The sequence below is a fragment of the Microtus pennsylvanicus genome, chromosome 9, assembly GCF_037038515.1.
Source record: "Microtus pennsylvanicus isolate mMicPen1 chromosome 9, mMicPen1.hap1, whole genome shotgun sequence".
Lineage (NCBI taxonomy): Eukaryota > Metazoa > Chordata > Mammalia > Rodentia > Cricetidae > Microtus > Microtus pennsylvanicus.
The window spans coordinates 1,128,821-1,145,740 of NC_134587.1; the positions used below are offsets into that span (position 1 = coordinate 1,128,821).

A 16,920-nucleotide genomic window follows, 5' to 3' on the forward strand; every position below is an offset into this window, starting at 1 on the left:
AGATTAGCGCTGTGAACATACGAATGTTAGAACTGTTTCATTGCTACAGTTACTCTCTAGTAAAAGTTCCATCAAACTGAAGTTGATATGCTTCCTAGCATTGAAGCAGGACAAATCCATTCCCAGGTTTAATGATAATGACACTATTAGAAGATATCAAAAGAAAATCAAAAGGTAATGAAGATTCAGGCCAGTCCCTCAGGAGCAAAGCTTAGTCGTAAGCAATCCATGGTGTGTGGGCGTGCAGAGACCTTGGCATTATATTTCTGCGGCTTAGGAAAGATGCTGCATGGCTTGCGTCAATATTCTTACTCAGCCATAACTGAGGACCGTTTACCACAGAGTGCAGTTCCACGAATATGGAGAATTACCTTATTTATAATCCTGTTTTATTTTTAATTTGTAGACCTAGGGATTATTTTACATGTGTACATTCTCAACTTTCTCCTAAAATAAATTCATGTAGTTTGATGGGGGTCTCAGAAAAAAAGCTTCCATATAGAATTTATTAATAATGATCATTAGATTAAATTATATTATAATTTTTGCTTTTAATATGCAACATATCTCATTCATTAATTCATTTTATGCATAAAATTTGTATACTTAAGATTACTTAAAATTTCACAAAAAGTTATATCCTAAAATTAATCAAAATGAAAATTGAATATATGTGTTTTTCCCTTTAAAACATTAAAATTTACCAAAGCCGTTTTTCCTGTTTTGTGTACATGACACAATTACATATCACAGTGAGGACAGGAATATGATAGGAAATGATTACACAACACTAACCATCAAAGAAATAAATCCAGACTCAAATGGGCTGTCATCTCATTGCTGTTAAATCCAAACAGCAACCTGAGAAAACAGCACAGATAACTCCTCATCACAATTTTAAGTTAGGAATAGAGATACTGTTTCGTCTAGGGATCAGCCCCACCACTCAGTTTGTATCGAGGAGAAGGCACTCATAGGTTGCACCTCCCATTCACTGAAGTCATATTCTGAGAGAATTATATGGAATGAACTGAAGGTTCAGTCTGCAGATAAAGGGAGTGTCATATTCCACACGGTGTGAAATTAAAGAAGGAAATCTTGTAACTTGCAACAATATGGGTGGACTTGGTGAGCATGGTGCCGAAGGCAATACACAGCATGGAGCCTTGGAAGGGTAATCTAAGATGCGGCCTTGTTATTGCCAAGACTGTGAGGGGGAGAGATGACCACACAGAGTCACTGCATGGGAGGAAACATCTAAACGATCTACCGTATAGTGTGGACTACAGTTAACAGTCATCTGTTTAACTCTCATGACAGCGGAAAGAGTGCATGTTGCTTGTGTTCTCAGTCTAAACATGTTACGGCCATGTGGAGTGAGCCATTAATTATCCAGATTTAATCACTCCATAATGTATATGCGCGAAGCTATCATTTTGTACACAAAAAAATCCACTTAAATTTGAAAAAGGAAACAACATAAAAATTTCTTTTTTTATTGTTTTTATTGAGCTATACATTTTTCTTCGCTCCCCTCCCTTTCTCCCCTCTCCCCTTCTGCCCTCTCCTGTAACCCCCACACTCCCAATTTACTCAGGAGATCTTGCCTTTTTTCTCCTTCCTAAGTACATCCATGTATGTCTCTCTTAGTGTCCTCTTTGTTGTCTAGGTTCTCGGGTTGAGGACTGTAGGTTGGTTTGATGTGGGATGTCCTCTATATGTGTTGTTTTTGTTGGATAATGAATAAAGCTGTTTGGCCAATGGCTCAGCAGAGTAAAGTCAGGTGGGAAATCCTAATATATATATATATATATATATATATATATATATATATATATATATATATAGAGAGAGAGAGAGAGAGAGAGAGAGAGTTAAGGAGATGCCATGTAGCTGCCAAAGGAGGCAGATGCCATGTAGTTGCCCAAGAAGCAAGAGGTAACAGACCACGAGTCTTGTAGTAAAATGTAAAACAACAGAAATGGGTTAATTTAAGATATAAGAGCTAGGTAGGAACACGCCTAAGCTGTCAGCCAGTGTTGTATTAATATAGTTTCTGCATGATTATTTGGGTCTGGGTGGCCAGGAAATGAATGATCAGTCTCTGTTTACACTGGTTTTCTTTGCTTTATATCTAAAAGCCACTTATGAGTGAGTACATATGATATTTGTCTTTCTGGATCTGGACTACCTCACTCAATGTTTTTTTCTAGATCCATTCATTTGCCTGGAAATTTCAAGATGTTATTATTATTTTTTTTGCTGCTGAGTAGTACTCTGTTGTATAAATGTACCACATTTTTTATCCATTGTTTGGTTGAGGGACATCTAGTTGTTTCCAGGTTCTGGCTATGACAAATAATGCTGCTATGAACAAAGTTGAGCACATATCCTTGTGGTATGATTGGGCATCCTTTGGGTATATACCCAAAAGTGGTATTTCTGGGTTTTGAGGTAGATTGTTTCCTAATTTTCTGAGAAATTGCATACTGATATCCAAAGTGGCTGCACAAGTTTGCACTCCCACCAGAAATGTAGGGAGTGTTCCATTTACCCCACATCCTCTTCAGCATAAACTATCATCAGTGTTTCTGATCTTGGCCATTCTTACATGTGTAAGATGGAATCTCAGAGTTGTTTTGATTTGCATTTGATAGCTGAAGATGTTGACCATTTCCTTAAGTGTCTTTCAGCCATTTGAGATCTGACCCCTTTTATTGGATTATTTGTTCAAGAACTCAAAGTTTCTTGAGTTCTTTGTCTATTTTGGAGATCAGACCTCTGTCTGATGTGGGATTAGTGAAGATCTTTTCCCAATCTATAGGCTGTCGTTTTGTCTTGTTGACCATGTCCTTTGCTTTACAGAAACTTCTCAGTTTCAGGAAGTCCCATTTATTAATTGTTTCTCTCAGTGTCTGCGCTGCTGGGGTTATATTTAGGAAGCGGTCTCCTGTGCCAATGTGTTCAAGTGTACTTCCCACTTTCTCTTCTATGAGGTTCAGTGTGGTTGGTTTCATACAACATAAGAATTTCACCGACATTTACTTTAAGAGACAACAATAAACCAAGTTAACTTCCAATTTACAAGTTGAGAAGTTATAGAAAACAGATATTTTAATAAGAACTTTTAAATTGGGGATTCTTCTCCAGCTCTCCACTGCTGTGGCTCTCGCTAACATTAATGAGTGCATGCTCTTGTTTTATTTCTTTTATTTATTGAGATTATAATATAACCACACCTTTACCTCCTTCCAAACCTTCCCATGTAGCCTTCTTTGGTCTGCCTCAAATTCATGGCTGTTGTTTTCATTAAGTGCTGATATATACATATATCAGTCATGTTGGTGAGACTTTGAGTATAGCCTTCTGTCTTTCCTATGAGGCACAATCTCATAGCAAACTCTAGCAATCATATATATATATATATATATATATATATATATACACACACACACACACACACACACACACACATATATGTGTGTGTTCCTAAATATATAATATATGGTTCCAAATACATAATATATATTCATAAATGCATAAGTACAATCTGATCAATTTGTATAATGTAACACACATATGTATGTACATATATACATATGTATACACGCATATGTTTCCAGGGCCTGCTGTTTGGCACTGGATAACTAATCGGTGTGCTCTTTCCTGGAGTCTGTTTCTCACACTTTCAGTTTTCTATAGTTCTTTGTGTAGGGATGAGCACTCATGGCCCTCCCCCAGATCATATTTAGCACGACTGTTGTGATTGTACTGTTTAGCTCATGTTGGTGAGAGTTTATCAGTATGGCTTTCCTAGGAGACACAATCTTATAGCAAACTCTCTATTTCCTTGGGTCTTACATTCATTCTGTCCACCCTTCCACAGTGATCCCTTAGCCTTAGGTGTAGGAATTGTGTTGTAGATGTGTCAGTAGAGATTGATCTTCATAAACACATATTTAGATTAGGTGTGGTTTTCTGTAATGTTCTCCTGCTGCAAAGAGAAGTTTCCTTGACCCAGGGTGAGGATGACACTTATCTGGGAATAGTGAGAATGTAGTTGGGGATTATGCTGACTTAGTACAGTGGTGGTGGTTATAGGTTCTCTAAACCCATGACTTCATTATCCCTGGGTAGCTGGCTAGGTCTCTGGAATCAGGCATGGTTTCTCTTTGTTTAGGGGGCTCTGGAGTATCTTAAAGTTATAGAGCTGTTGGTCACTGTCAAGATATGTGTTTCTCTATTGCCCTCTTAGGGTCACTGTGTCACTCCGGTCATTTTTGTTTATAGGTGTTATAGCTGGGTAGGACTGTTGGTCACCTCCCTCCCTTGAAGCTTGAACTAGCCCTCAGGGAGGAGACTTTCAGGCCACTTCCAGCTTAGGGGACTCTGGGCTCTGTGCCTGAAGTACACGGAATACACACTCTTTAGATAGTAGAGCACTTGTGAGCACCGACTTCCTGATATAAAAAAAGACATGGAAGGGTATCATAGTTCATTTTATTACCACAGAAATATATTTATAGGAGAAATTGGAGGAACTGGAACCTTGCCCAAAATATTCAAGTGCAGTAAGACTTTTGAGCATAATACATTGGAAAACGAACTCGATTCTCTTCACAGTATGCATGTAGACAGAGATTGTAATGTAGGTCACAATATTGCAGCTTTTGTGACAGCTGTGTCTAGCCTGTTTTGGAGCGTGATCAAAGGAAGGCTGTTAGACTTTGCAAAAGTCCTTCTAATCCCTGAACATGTATTTCCTTTCTGCCTCTACATTGTTGGTCCAGCCCAATGCTTGGAAGAAGAAGAAAAGAGAGGGTGGGGAGGGAGGGAGAGACCCAACAGTGGAGGGTGACATACTGAGCACAGATATTAATTCCAGCATAAGAATTCAGGAACTTCCAAGAATAGCCAGGTCAACTTCTGTAGCCCTAATATCCTTTCTAATGTTTAAAGCCTCTATAGCAGTCTTAAAGAACTAACACAGTACTCCATCCCCAGAGATTCCCAACACTTCAATCGACTTTTCTTTAATATCAGTGCATTAAACTTAATAGAAATTATTAAAGCAAAACTTACCATAATATTTTGTACTTCTAAAGCAAGGTCAGCATGTATCAACCCACCATCCTTTATTTTATTGGTTCATGAAAATGTTGATAATAATTCCTTGTAATCTCATAAAAGAAATTTAGAACTGAAATACCAGATAAAAAATATAAAAAAAATAGTTTAATCTTCCTTATTCCAAGAACCCAAAGGGTTAGATAATGGTTCAGTTTTAAATTAAGTCATTTTATTTATTTTTAATGAGATAACCATTACCTTCTGGTTTAACCTTTTAAAATTGGTTCTAAATTTATCTTCTAAATATGTTGATTATAAATTTCACTAAAATAGCTAAATGATAATAACAAAAGAAAGATATTTCTTCCTGACGTATTTTGTCGATTTTAGGGAAGCCAGATTTCTGCTTCTTGGAAGAGGATCCTGGAATCTGCCGAGGCCTCATTACTAGGTATTTTTACAACAACCAGTCAAAGCAGTGCGAACGGTTCAAGTACGGTGGGTGCCTGGGCAACCAGAACAACTTTGAGACCTTGGACGCGTGCCGGAGCACCTGTGAGGACACAGGTGAGCTCGCTTCTCGTCTCGGTTGGGGCCATCTACAGGGGTCATCTGAGATGAGGACTCCGTGAGCATGTACCTGGATTCTGGCTAAGCTGCGCGAACAGAAACTAGCTCTGAAAGAGATTCCCAACTGTATTAAAACATAAATACAGATAATTAAGGCATCTCTACAGTTCCCCTAAACCCCATAACGTTCTCAGATATGGTGGCTCAATGTTTTTCCTCAGAGGACTGCGGTCTGCACGCAGCACAATGGCAAGACTACTGAGATCTCTTATTCTTATGAAATATGAGGTTAATAATTACTCATACAATAATAAAGGGAAACCTTGTACATGGACTGTTGCAGGATTTTGGTCACTTGTTACAAATTTACTAGTGGAAACCTACTTGCATTTGTGTTTAAAATTCCTCGTTTGCTGATTTGGAACCGCAGGGGGACCAAATTGCAACAAGTCTGCTGTTATTTTTATTTTATTTTTTTAAAAAGAAAACAAACCATCTTTTTTCATTTTACATACCAATCCCAGTTCCCACTACCTCCCCTTGCCCCTCCTCACCCCTCATCCACTCTTCAGAGAAAATAAGGCACATTGCTTTGGGGAAGGTCCAAGGCCCTCCCTACTATATCCAGGCTGAGCAAGGTATCCATCTAGAGAATGGGTTCCCAAAAAGCCAGTACAAGCAGTAGGGATAAATCCTGGTGCCACTGCCAGTGGTCCCACAGTCTGCTCCAGCCATACAATGGTCACCCACATTCAGAGGGACTAGTTTGGCCATATTCTGGTTCCTTCTCTGTCCGGCTGGAGTTGGTGAGCTCCCACTAACTCAGGTAAACTGTTTCAGTGGGTGTCCCCATCATGGTCTTGACCTCTTTGCTCATATTCTTACGCCTCCCACTCTTCAACTGGACTTTGGGAGCTCAGCCCAGTGCTCCGCTGCGGGTCTCTGCCTCTGTTTCCAACAGTTGCTGGATGAAGGTTCCATGATGACATTTAAGATATTTAGCAATCTGACTACAGGGCAAGGCCATTTTGGGCACCTTCTGGTACTAGAGAAGTTCCCAGAAATCCATAAGGATGATCCCAGCTAAGACCCTAAGCAATAGAAGTCTGCTGTTCTTAAGCCAACAGTTGCATTTGCTTGTACATAAAGATACAAAATTGTTTTCAGATTGTAATTTCTTGTGTTGTTTTTTTCCCAGTGAATGAGTTACCGACGGGCAACCATGTACCCGAGCGAAATACTGTAAATAACACTTTGATTACCCAATCTACCAAATCGCCCACCGGTTGGGGTAAGAATCTTTATTATTATTATCATTACTATTGTTATTATTTTTGGTTTTTCGAGACAGGGTTTCTCTGTGTAACAGTCCTGACTATCCTGGAATTCACTTTGTAGACCAGGCTGGCCTTGAACTCACTGAGATTCACCTCCCTCTGCCTTCTGAGTGCTGGGATTAAAGGTGTGTGCCACCACTGCCCTGCTTTTATTATTATTTTATGAATATATTATGGTAACAATAGAAGTGGATGCGTGTTAGCATTATTTTTTAAAAAATAATGATTTTATTATTTGAGAGTATGTTAAAATATAGATATTTGGTGAATTTAAGGCACTTAATCTCGTAAAGGTAATCATTTCCTTAATCTCTTTTAAAATGTGCTTTGAAGTTGGGTTTCTGTGTATTAACATGTAAAAATGTGTATATGATGCATTCTTTGCTTGCTTTAATTTGGCCTCATTACTTCATTTGAATTTGTCAGCGTTTTCTGTTAGCTTTTTGCCTATCCTATATTTTTAACAAACTGGCTTTTAAATACAAGACTTTCTGCCCATTGCAATTATTCTCAATCACAAGTTATCTATGTTCATTCCACGGAATAGTCTATGCATTTTTCCCCAACCAATTTTCATTGGCCTGCTTATCTTCTTGTCTATGGACTCACTCCTGGAGAGAAGCCTCTCTCCTCTGCTTTGACTCTGGCTACCCAGTCTGATCCATTCAGTGTGTCTATCCCTTGAGGCGCACGCTCTGCTCAAGTTACTGTGCCACAAGGTTTTGAGTACGGTCATTTATTGCCTGCCTCTGTTCCAGCATTTGCCTCAATGGTAAGCATATGATAGGCGACTTACATGTTTTATTTATTAATCTTGTGATCCACAGTTACAAAAGAAGGAACCAATGGTGGTTGGAAGAACGCTGATTGTACTTACCAAGTCTTTCTGAACATCTTCTGCCTTCACGTACTCACATTTCTTAGTTTTAGGGTTAGATAGCAATTTATGTATATCCTATTATGCATCACCTTTGGGTTTGCTTAATATTTAGATGGTATACTTGATGTTTTTATACTCGTAATTAATAAAGTTTTGATATTAGCATTCACAACATAGTCTTTTTACTATGTCTAGCTTTAAACTTCTAACTAGGAAAGACTAATCATATTGGTTCTGGGTCTTTGGGGGGTAGACTTGGCTGTTCTTGGAAAAAAATTATTTTCCAAATTCTCACAGCCCACTTTGCCTCTGTACATCATCTCTTAACAGTGGCCTTGGGACTCCATCACCTTTATGATATTTTGAAAAAACTCATCTTTGGGTAGACTTCAAAAGCCTACTGCTAATCAATCTCCAGCACTTAATCTTTGAATGAGAAAGCAAGCACCTAAGTACTGATCCAGGGCTATACTGCTTCATGCCAGCCTCCAGGTCAAGGGAGAATGACTAGATGTAAGAAAGAAGACCCTGTGGCCACTTGAAACTCTCTCCTGACTCTATCTAGCATATGACCTGGGGTCAAGCTCCACATACATAGAAAATGGTGGAAAAGAAATAAATACATATATAATTATATTTATACATGCACATACATATGTATATATATCATTGTCATTGGCCTTCTGGAAGAGGAATAATGTTGACAGAGAAGCTATTCGATAATCAAAGTGTCACCGCTGACGTGTTTATGTTAGAGATCCGCAATAGAATATTTTCACTTCTATGTTCTCTTAGAAGATACTGATCACACGCAGAGGAATATTGCAGTCATGTAAAATTTCTGGAAAAACATCCCCCTACCAACTAGAGAATTACACATTTAAATGCATACCCCACGAATGCATACATCATGAGCTCTGTGGACAGTGCTGTAAGCTTTATTTCATCAACAAGCACACACAGTTTGAAGCAAGTGTGGTGGCCTTCAAATGTACGCTCACCGAGAAGCCTAGAGTATATCTCATCCTACGTATTCCTGCATAGTAAATCTGGTGGCTTATGCGGACACCCCGGCGAGCTGGCTTTCCAGAAATAGACAGCGTTAGCAGAGCTCACACCGGGCCTTCTACTTCCTGGCAGGAGCGCTGGCAGGGAGCAAGAATGTGGCGCTTCCTCTGCCAGAGTCGCAGCTGTCATCCTGCCTACCTGGCAGATCTCTTCACAGACCACGGCTGTCCCAGAGAGCACAGCCCTCCAGAGTGGTGTTTCTCAAACGTCAACAGAGACTCTTACTAGAAACGAAACGGACAGCTTCACTGGGTCAACCAAATTAGTTTAAATGACATTTGTACTAAACAAATCATAGAAATTTAAGTTTGTGACAATCATAAGGTTACACCCAAAACGTAATTGCATATTAAAGCTGACCAGACTACTAACCAGTGCTACTAATTTGTCAAGATTTCTTGTTCTTAAAACAGTAGGAAAATCTATATTGGAATACAAATTTTGTATTGACAGCCAAAAGATAGACGAGGATTAAGAATTAGTTTAGAAAAATCTGTGCTACTCCGTCTTAATTCTCCGAGTGTGGCCTTTCTCTGTCAAGATTGGATCATCTCTGCAGAGACGAAGCGAGAAGCATCATTAAAGACCCACAAGTCTACCTTTCGCAACACCACAGGGCCATGCTCCCAGTTTTCAGCCACTGGTATGCATCTGATCACGGAGACATAAAGGCCTGGCTGTGGTCTGTGATTTCCAGAAAGAGGCCAGGTGGAATACGCCAACCTAATGATTCCTGCCGCCTTCAGGTGCTGGAGAGCTATTTGGCTCCGAACTGCTGCCCAGGGCCAGTTTCCAGCCGCCTTATTAGGGTTTTCTGTTTCAGCTCGGCACCTTTCCCTGTTCAGACTTGCGGAACACCAGTTCACACACGTGATGGTGCACGGACGCATTTGGGTCTCTTTGATTGGCAGTTGATGGGAAGAAGGGATTTGGGGGTTAGAAATAATGAAGCTTCACCAACTTTATCTGATCACATTGCTGAAATATTTGCTCAGTAAGTCTAGAAGTATTTTCTACTTAGCTTTAGAGTGCTGTCTCAGGGTGGGCAAGGACAGGTACTTTATGAGTGGAATTTGAGCTTAATTTTAGTTCTGTAATTTCCCGACTTGTTTTGTATCCTTGGGGAAAAAAAAAAAGCAGGCAGCTTCTCGAAGCCTCCAGCTCTTTCTCAGCTACGTGTGGAATGCAGTAAGTCATAAAGTATTTAAAACCCTGCAGTATTTGTCAAACTCTTCATCCTGTGTTGTCATTAACAAGAATATTGATTTTTAAGACTGTCTTGGTGATGACAACACTGACCCATATTCACCTAAGATATATAAGAAGGAGCTCAAAGATACCGGCTAGCGAATCTTTTATTATGGTTTTAGTGCAACTAAGTTTGTAACCTTGAACTGAAGAATCTTAACTCATTATAGTTATCCGAATTAATACACAGTACTTATAAAATCAAAGCATACTTAACTAAATAAAATTTCATCTTTTGTGTCTCTGGATTTGATTTGCGATCACTGGAGGTATTAAATATCTGTCTGTCCACCTTTATGACCCAAGGTACAGATTTGCGTGTTTTCTAGTTTAAGTGAAATTTATAAATTCGAGTGCCTGGCTGATGGGAATTGTAATAGAACCTGGAAACGGAAGAATGAAAACATGATGGTGCTTTTGTTCTTTGGAGATGTAACTGGCAGGTAGGGGAAGGCTTCAGTGATGAGATCTTACGGGGTATGGCAGGAGAGGCTGAAATTTAAAACACGGATACGGTGACATGTTTCACAGGGTAAACATGCTTGCTGCCGAGACCTCCCTGGGGAAGACTGCTTTTCTCCCTTCCAGACTTCTTCAGTTGCCTGTAGTTCTCCGTGCATACCCTAAATCTGCTTTTCCAGTTTTACTCTCTACCATCCTGTTGTGTTCTGTTCTTTAGTTATTCCAGACTCTTCCAGATAGACTAGAAATATTCTGATTTGTGTGCTCTCACCCATCTTCTACTGTTTCTCTGATTGTTAAAATCCCATTCTTCTATTAAAGCTAACCAGCGTATTAAAAAAAAAAAACCAGAGGATAATAAACCATCAGCCTCACAGACAAAGGTCTACGACACACGTTTTGGGTCAGCAATCATGATCTATATCTTTTCCTATACAGGGTTCTCAATGTCATATTTTAAAATTTATTCTTATTGTGTGTGTATGGGAGTTTTGGATGCATGCATGCATGTCTTTGTATCTCGTGTGTGCATTGCCTGAGGCAGCCAGTATCAGTTCCTGGATTGGAAGCACAGATAAATGGCCCAGTGGGTCCTCTGTAAGAGCTGCAGGTACTCTCAACTGCTGAGCCATCTCTGCAAAATATTTTAAGATGAAAATACTAACCCTCGTATGGTGGTACTAATTGTAAGTATTTTTTTCCACACATACATTTCTTAATAAAATACCTAATTGAAAAAAATATGTTCCAGAAAATTTCATAATTGTTATCGTATAAAGCCTTTTTGCTTTCTAGATTGCTAAGAAAAGTTCTCGAGTATAGATACCTTAATCAACTCTGAGTGTGGATTAGCCAACCTCTGGACGAAAGCAAACAAATACCTACTTAGCTTCTCTCTTTTTTAATCTGCATAGGCTTTCCTGTCCAGGAAAGATTTCTTACAGTCTGTTCCTATGACCCCTTTCAGTCTCAAGTTTCCTGGCTGCACAACCTCTACATTTCACTCTCTACTAAGTGGCCTGTGCACACAGGGAAAGAAAAATAACCCTGAAGGGAATTGCTCGGCAGCCCTTGCCTGTTTTCCAACGCTGAAGGAAGTATCGGTTTCGGCTGGGTCAGTGACTGCCCGTGTGGTGAAGGGCTGTGTGCTTTCTCCAAGGCAGAGGAGATGGTGGTCATTCTGCTCATCACCAGCCAGAGCAGGTTCCAGTCTGCAGCGTTTTATTTCCCTATTTTTATTGTGTAGCTTGAGCATTACAATTTAGGAATATTAAACACTGAAAGCAGAGCAACAGCAAAAAGTTGGCCATAGTCATATCATACAGGAAAAAACATCCACGTCAACTTGTCAATAAATATTATTTAACTTGTAAAAAAAAATCATCATGGAGCAAATGACTAAATGATTGTAAGTATCTGCTGGAGGAGTCCAGAAATATATAATAACCGTAACACAAACTTTTCTCTGTAGAACTTTAGCTTAGCAAACTTCCGAGCTTACATCCCCAGAAAGCTATTTATGTAATCACTTATCACATAACTTTATGTGTTTAGTACATAACTTAGTACTTTGCCTGACAAATAATATATGTAATTTTTATTTTTACTTATATATGTATGTGTGCATGAATTTGGAATCTTGGCATGTAATACAAATTAGCATATTTTACTCAATTTAAGTTACGCATTTTTCAACATCTTAACATGATTGTAATTATGAGGAATCCTATCACCAGTAGTAAACAATAATAGAGTCAGGTTTTCCATATTAGTAGTACATAAGATAGTGCATGTGAAAGTCATAGTAGATTCTATGCAAGTGATGTTTAGTAAAATAGATGAACTATTATGCATATATTTAAAAGGATATATAATGGTATAAAATATAAATATGAATTCACATGTTACTCAGAATAGTAATAATATGACGAGTAGAACATGAATATATGTATATACAAATGGTTTTGGAAAAAAAATTTACCAAATCATTGGTAGTAATTTAATTGGGGGAGGGCATTATGCAGATGCTTTGTTTCATATTTTTTTATGTTTTGGTATTATTTAAATTTTAACAAACATTGTAATGAAATTGTTTCTCTTTACTACGACTTATAGGGAAAAAAAGGGAATGACTTATTATTCAAAGCCCCACCCCCAAAACCTCAGAAGAAAGCAAGTTCATAGGCCATGAAGTAGTTCATAAATACTAGTTTGCTTAATACAATGAGAACCTACACAGGAAAGTATTGTGGGAATAAGACATTTCAATAACATTTCCATGCATTAAGTTAAAAATTCGCTCTATGAATTTCAAAGTAAATTTACGTAAAACATTTTCCTTGGGAAACGAACCTTGTGCCGTCACCTTGTACTTTGGCAGTCCCCCTGGTAATAATAAGAGAGACAAGGGAGATGGGTATGCTGTGAAACCTTTCAGAAAGTCCTTGAGATGAAATCCACTCGACTTGCTATTGATGGCGGGATCAAGACAGAACGGACGCATCTTGCTACTGATGTCCCTTTGGAACACGAGCGGAAACCAGCCTGGTCAGTGTCTTTTTATCCTATCATAAATTTTTTTTCTCCAATCATAATCTAGACAAAAGAAATCACATTCTGCAACTACTTCAAAATGTATCTTCTTTTATTGTAGATCTCAGTGTCTGGAATTGAAATAGGTGAGTGCCTACCTATTGTCTAGAATATGTTTGTTAATTGAGCATAGGCAAACTTATTTTTCATGAGGTACAAAACTATTCCATTTTCTCACTTCTGGGAATGGAGATGCCAGTCAAGGACTACAAACGTTCTGCAGAAACTGTCTGCTTTATTTTACCTGTGATTTATGATAAAGCAAATGGTAGTCAGTATTAACATAATCTTAAAAACAATGAGTTAACGTCAATATTGCCTGCAACTTATGTTCTGGGAAAATTTATGTTCTTGTAAAAAAAAAAAAACCTCCCAAAATGAAAAGTGTTTTGATTTTTTTTTTTTTGGCTTTTTCGAGACAGGGTTTTTCTGTGGTTTTGGAGCCTGTCCTGGAACTAGCTCTTGTAGACCACGCTGGTCTCGAACTCACAGAGATCCGCCTGCCTCTGCCTCCCCCGAGTGCTGGGATTAAAGGCGTGCGCCACCACCGCCCGGCTGTGTTTTGATTTTTTTAATACTTCACTATGCATAGTCCAAAGTACTCAGAGATGAATTTCAAATTGAACTCCTGTCTGAAAATAGCATTCTTTTAGGATCAGGAACATGCTTGCTGTTGTGGTCAAAGGTCGATTGTATTGGATCTGTCTAGACAGGGTCTGGTATCAGGCCTAATAAAGTGAGATAAGTAAATAGTGGCCACTGTTTGTTCTTGGGCAGATGCCTTCGAGGGGAGCGAGTGTGTGATAGCAGAGGCATGTGGTGTGCATCTGCACGCTGACCTCCACTCCCAGAGCTGTGCTAGACACTGATGCAGACGTCACTGTGCACAGGCAGCAGGAATGTGAAGTCTTGCATGGTTAAAGCGGCAATGATGCCTTTTCTGATGCACCCGCACTCCTAACTGCCTGCTTTCGTACGACCCCTGCCTTCTGCTGCATTAAACCTGTTTCCACTGGTTTCTGAGTTCATTGGCCATTAGTAAATATTTCTGCATTATTAGATGTTCAAAGGCAGAGAGAGGCTAGAGCCCATGTGCCCATTATACCATTATAGCTGTGTTATATATACTATGATTTGTGTTCCTCTAGAAATGCCTGTTCTGGTTCTAGTTTTCACCTAGGATGCAGGGCTTTTGGCTTATGGTAACATTCTTCCTTCTTACCTCCAGTCTAGGGGCAACAGTCAAATTAGCTTTTCTTCACCTTGAAATATGTTTGATTTTGATTATGAAGCTAAACTTTTATCAGGCCATAAGTGGAAAAGGAGTTACTCTCAGAGAATGAAAATTTCTCTCTGTCCTGACATAAGGGGCCTTAGAGTGGGCATTGCTATTAAAACACAGTCATTAACATTTGTAAAGAAATGTACAGTTATAGATATGGGTACATTAACAGGCATTATTGCAACTTACTGTGGACTGACGTATTTTGTAGAGAACACACCAAAATGAAAGTAATTTATGCTTTACATATCCTCTCTATATAATTTGTTATAAAAATATGTGGTGCCTCCTGGGAGAAACCATAAAACAAGTAGCAAATTCCTGTTTCTCAATTTCATTCAATTGCTTCCAGTCTGCCACTGTTTCTGAGCCTGGTTGGTGGCTTTGGAAGTTAAGGAGACAAAGGAGGTGAGGTTGCTGACTATTCACATCTAAACATGGGAGTAATGAAACAACACAGGAGACCCACTGGAGTTACTAGACAATAGGAGGACCCCCCTTGCAATATGTCTCTCCCACCTTTAAAATTACCGTCTTAAACAGAAAGAGCTAGCCTGAGATGGAAACTTTACAGCCCATTCCTGGCACATGATTTTAGCTCAGGTTCATCATGGGGCACACTCATGTTCAAAGATGCAGATATAACAGATAAGATAATAGTCTAGACACTATGAATGCTACTTTAAAGATGCTAAGAGTTTTTTCAAAAGCAGCGTTTATATGTTTAGCCAAAGACCTAAATGAAACTAAATATTCTTTATGTGAGTGTAGATCTTACATTTTGCACGTTACCTTTGTAAATTCTTCCTTATATATTAGTCCATCATCCCCAGTGCCTCTCTGATTTCCCAGGTTCTTACTCGGTATGCCAGTGATGTCCAGACATTTTGATTTCCACTCTTGTCTAGAAGGCAGGAGATGATAAAAATGTGTTTCTCGAATGAAGCTGTTTCTGATGAGTTGCGTCATTTCAGCTGTCTTCTTCCCTGAACTTTCCATCCAGGGCTTGTGTGCCAAAAGATTGCTGCTTGCTTTCCGCACAACCCGCTTGCCTCTGTCGGCCCCTGGACTCTTCACAGCCGCATCTTCTGCCCACAAACATTGATCAAGTCTTCCCCTGTATGTGCTGTATGACACCCACCATCTGCTGAAGCCACTCAAGTTCTCCTCCACAGCCCATCGCCGTCCAACACCTCGCTTGCAGCCTTCACTCACGACCGCCAGACATGGTTGGACAGTTGAGAAGTACCAGCTTGCCCTGCTTGAAAGAAATCACCAAAGAATTTTTAAAAATGTTACTAGGCTCCAATTATTTTTCACACTAGAGTTATTATCATCACTCTTATTGTCATCTTTACCCTAGTTGCCTGTTCTTGGTTTTTGAATGTTTGCTGGTCCTATTGACAGACGATAAGTATCTACTCCAAACCAGTGACTCACTTTACTATGTAAATATGGAAAAGTTACTTGATGTATACTAATTTAAATGCATTTGTAAATATATAGCTAAGGTTTCAGAAGGTAAATCGTTGAGTAGAACTTGTTTTGATTGTGTATAAGTAATTTGTTCATATAAGCACTAACCGTAAGCCTTCATTTTTTCAAATGCGCTCCGTTTTGTTCATTGGAGAAAGACCATGGTATTATGGACATCTCAATTTGTTTAAGCATATTCCTGTCATTGAAACTCTTGGGCTTTGCTGTGCCTTCATCTTTGTCGGATCCTGCTTTATTCAGAAGACATGCCGTAAAACTGATCTGCAAGGGATACTTAATAAGAAGGCCCAGATTCACGATGCAGAGAGCTTACCAAATTTTCTTGATTCTTAAAATTTCAATTTTAAGATTTAAATTTAAAGTTAAACTTGCAATTGTTTATTCATTTATCCATTCATTTATTTATCTATTCTTCTATCCATCTGTTTATTTCTAGAATATCACGGCCCTTCATGGTGTCTTAGTCCAGCAGACAGTGGATTGTGTAAAGCCAGTGAGAAGAGATACTACTACAATTCAGTCCTTGGGAAATGTCGCCAATTTAAGTACACCGGATGCGGGGGAAATAACAATAATTTTATTACCAAGAAAGAATGTGTGAAGGCCTGTAAAAAAGGTATGAAAGACATTCTTCCCATTAAATGGCTAATATTTGGAATGATAATTATGCTGAAATTATGAAATGCTTTGCCTTACAAAATAACAAATATTTCCTTATAAGGAGTAAAATAATTTCTTAGCCAATATTTGTTCTCCTACCAACTAAACTTAGATAATTCTAGTAGGTATGGTAGCTATAATTATTCTCCATATGTATTATAGGTCAATTATCAATTTCAAATAGATTGAAAATTTTAAGTTTTTATTTTTAAAAGATTTATATATATATATATATATGTGTGTGTGTGTGTGTG

General features: G+C 38.7%; 1 protein-coding gene across 4 annotated transcripts in view; it reads left to right on the top strand.

Annotated features, from left to right (window-relative positions):
• Nucleotides 1-16,920, top strand: part of Tfpi (tissue factor pathway inhibitor) — a 42,335-nt gene that overhangs the window by 24,209 nt on the left and 1,206 nt on the right. For 3 of the 4 annotated variants that reach the window (XM_075984720.1, XM_075984722.1, XM_075984721.1), the window contains 3 exons: nt 5,461-5,637; nt 6,839-6,931; nt 16,443-16,622. In XM_075984720.1, coding sequence (XP_075840835.1) covers nt 5,461-5,637; nt 6,839-6,931; nt 16,443-16,622 — 450 coding nt within the window. Of the gene's footprint in view, nt 1-5,460; nt 5,638-6,838; nt 6,932-7,804; nt 8,150-16,442; nt 16,623-16,920 lie in introns of those variants that run through there. The other variant, XM_075984723.1, reaches the window with a different exon arrangement.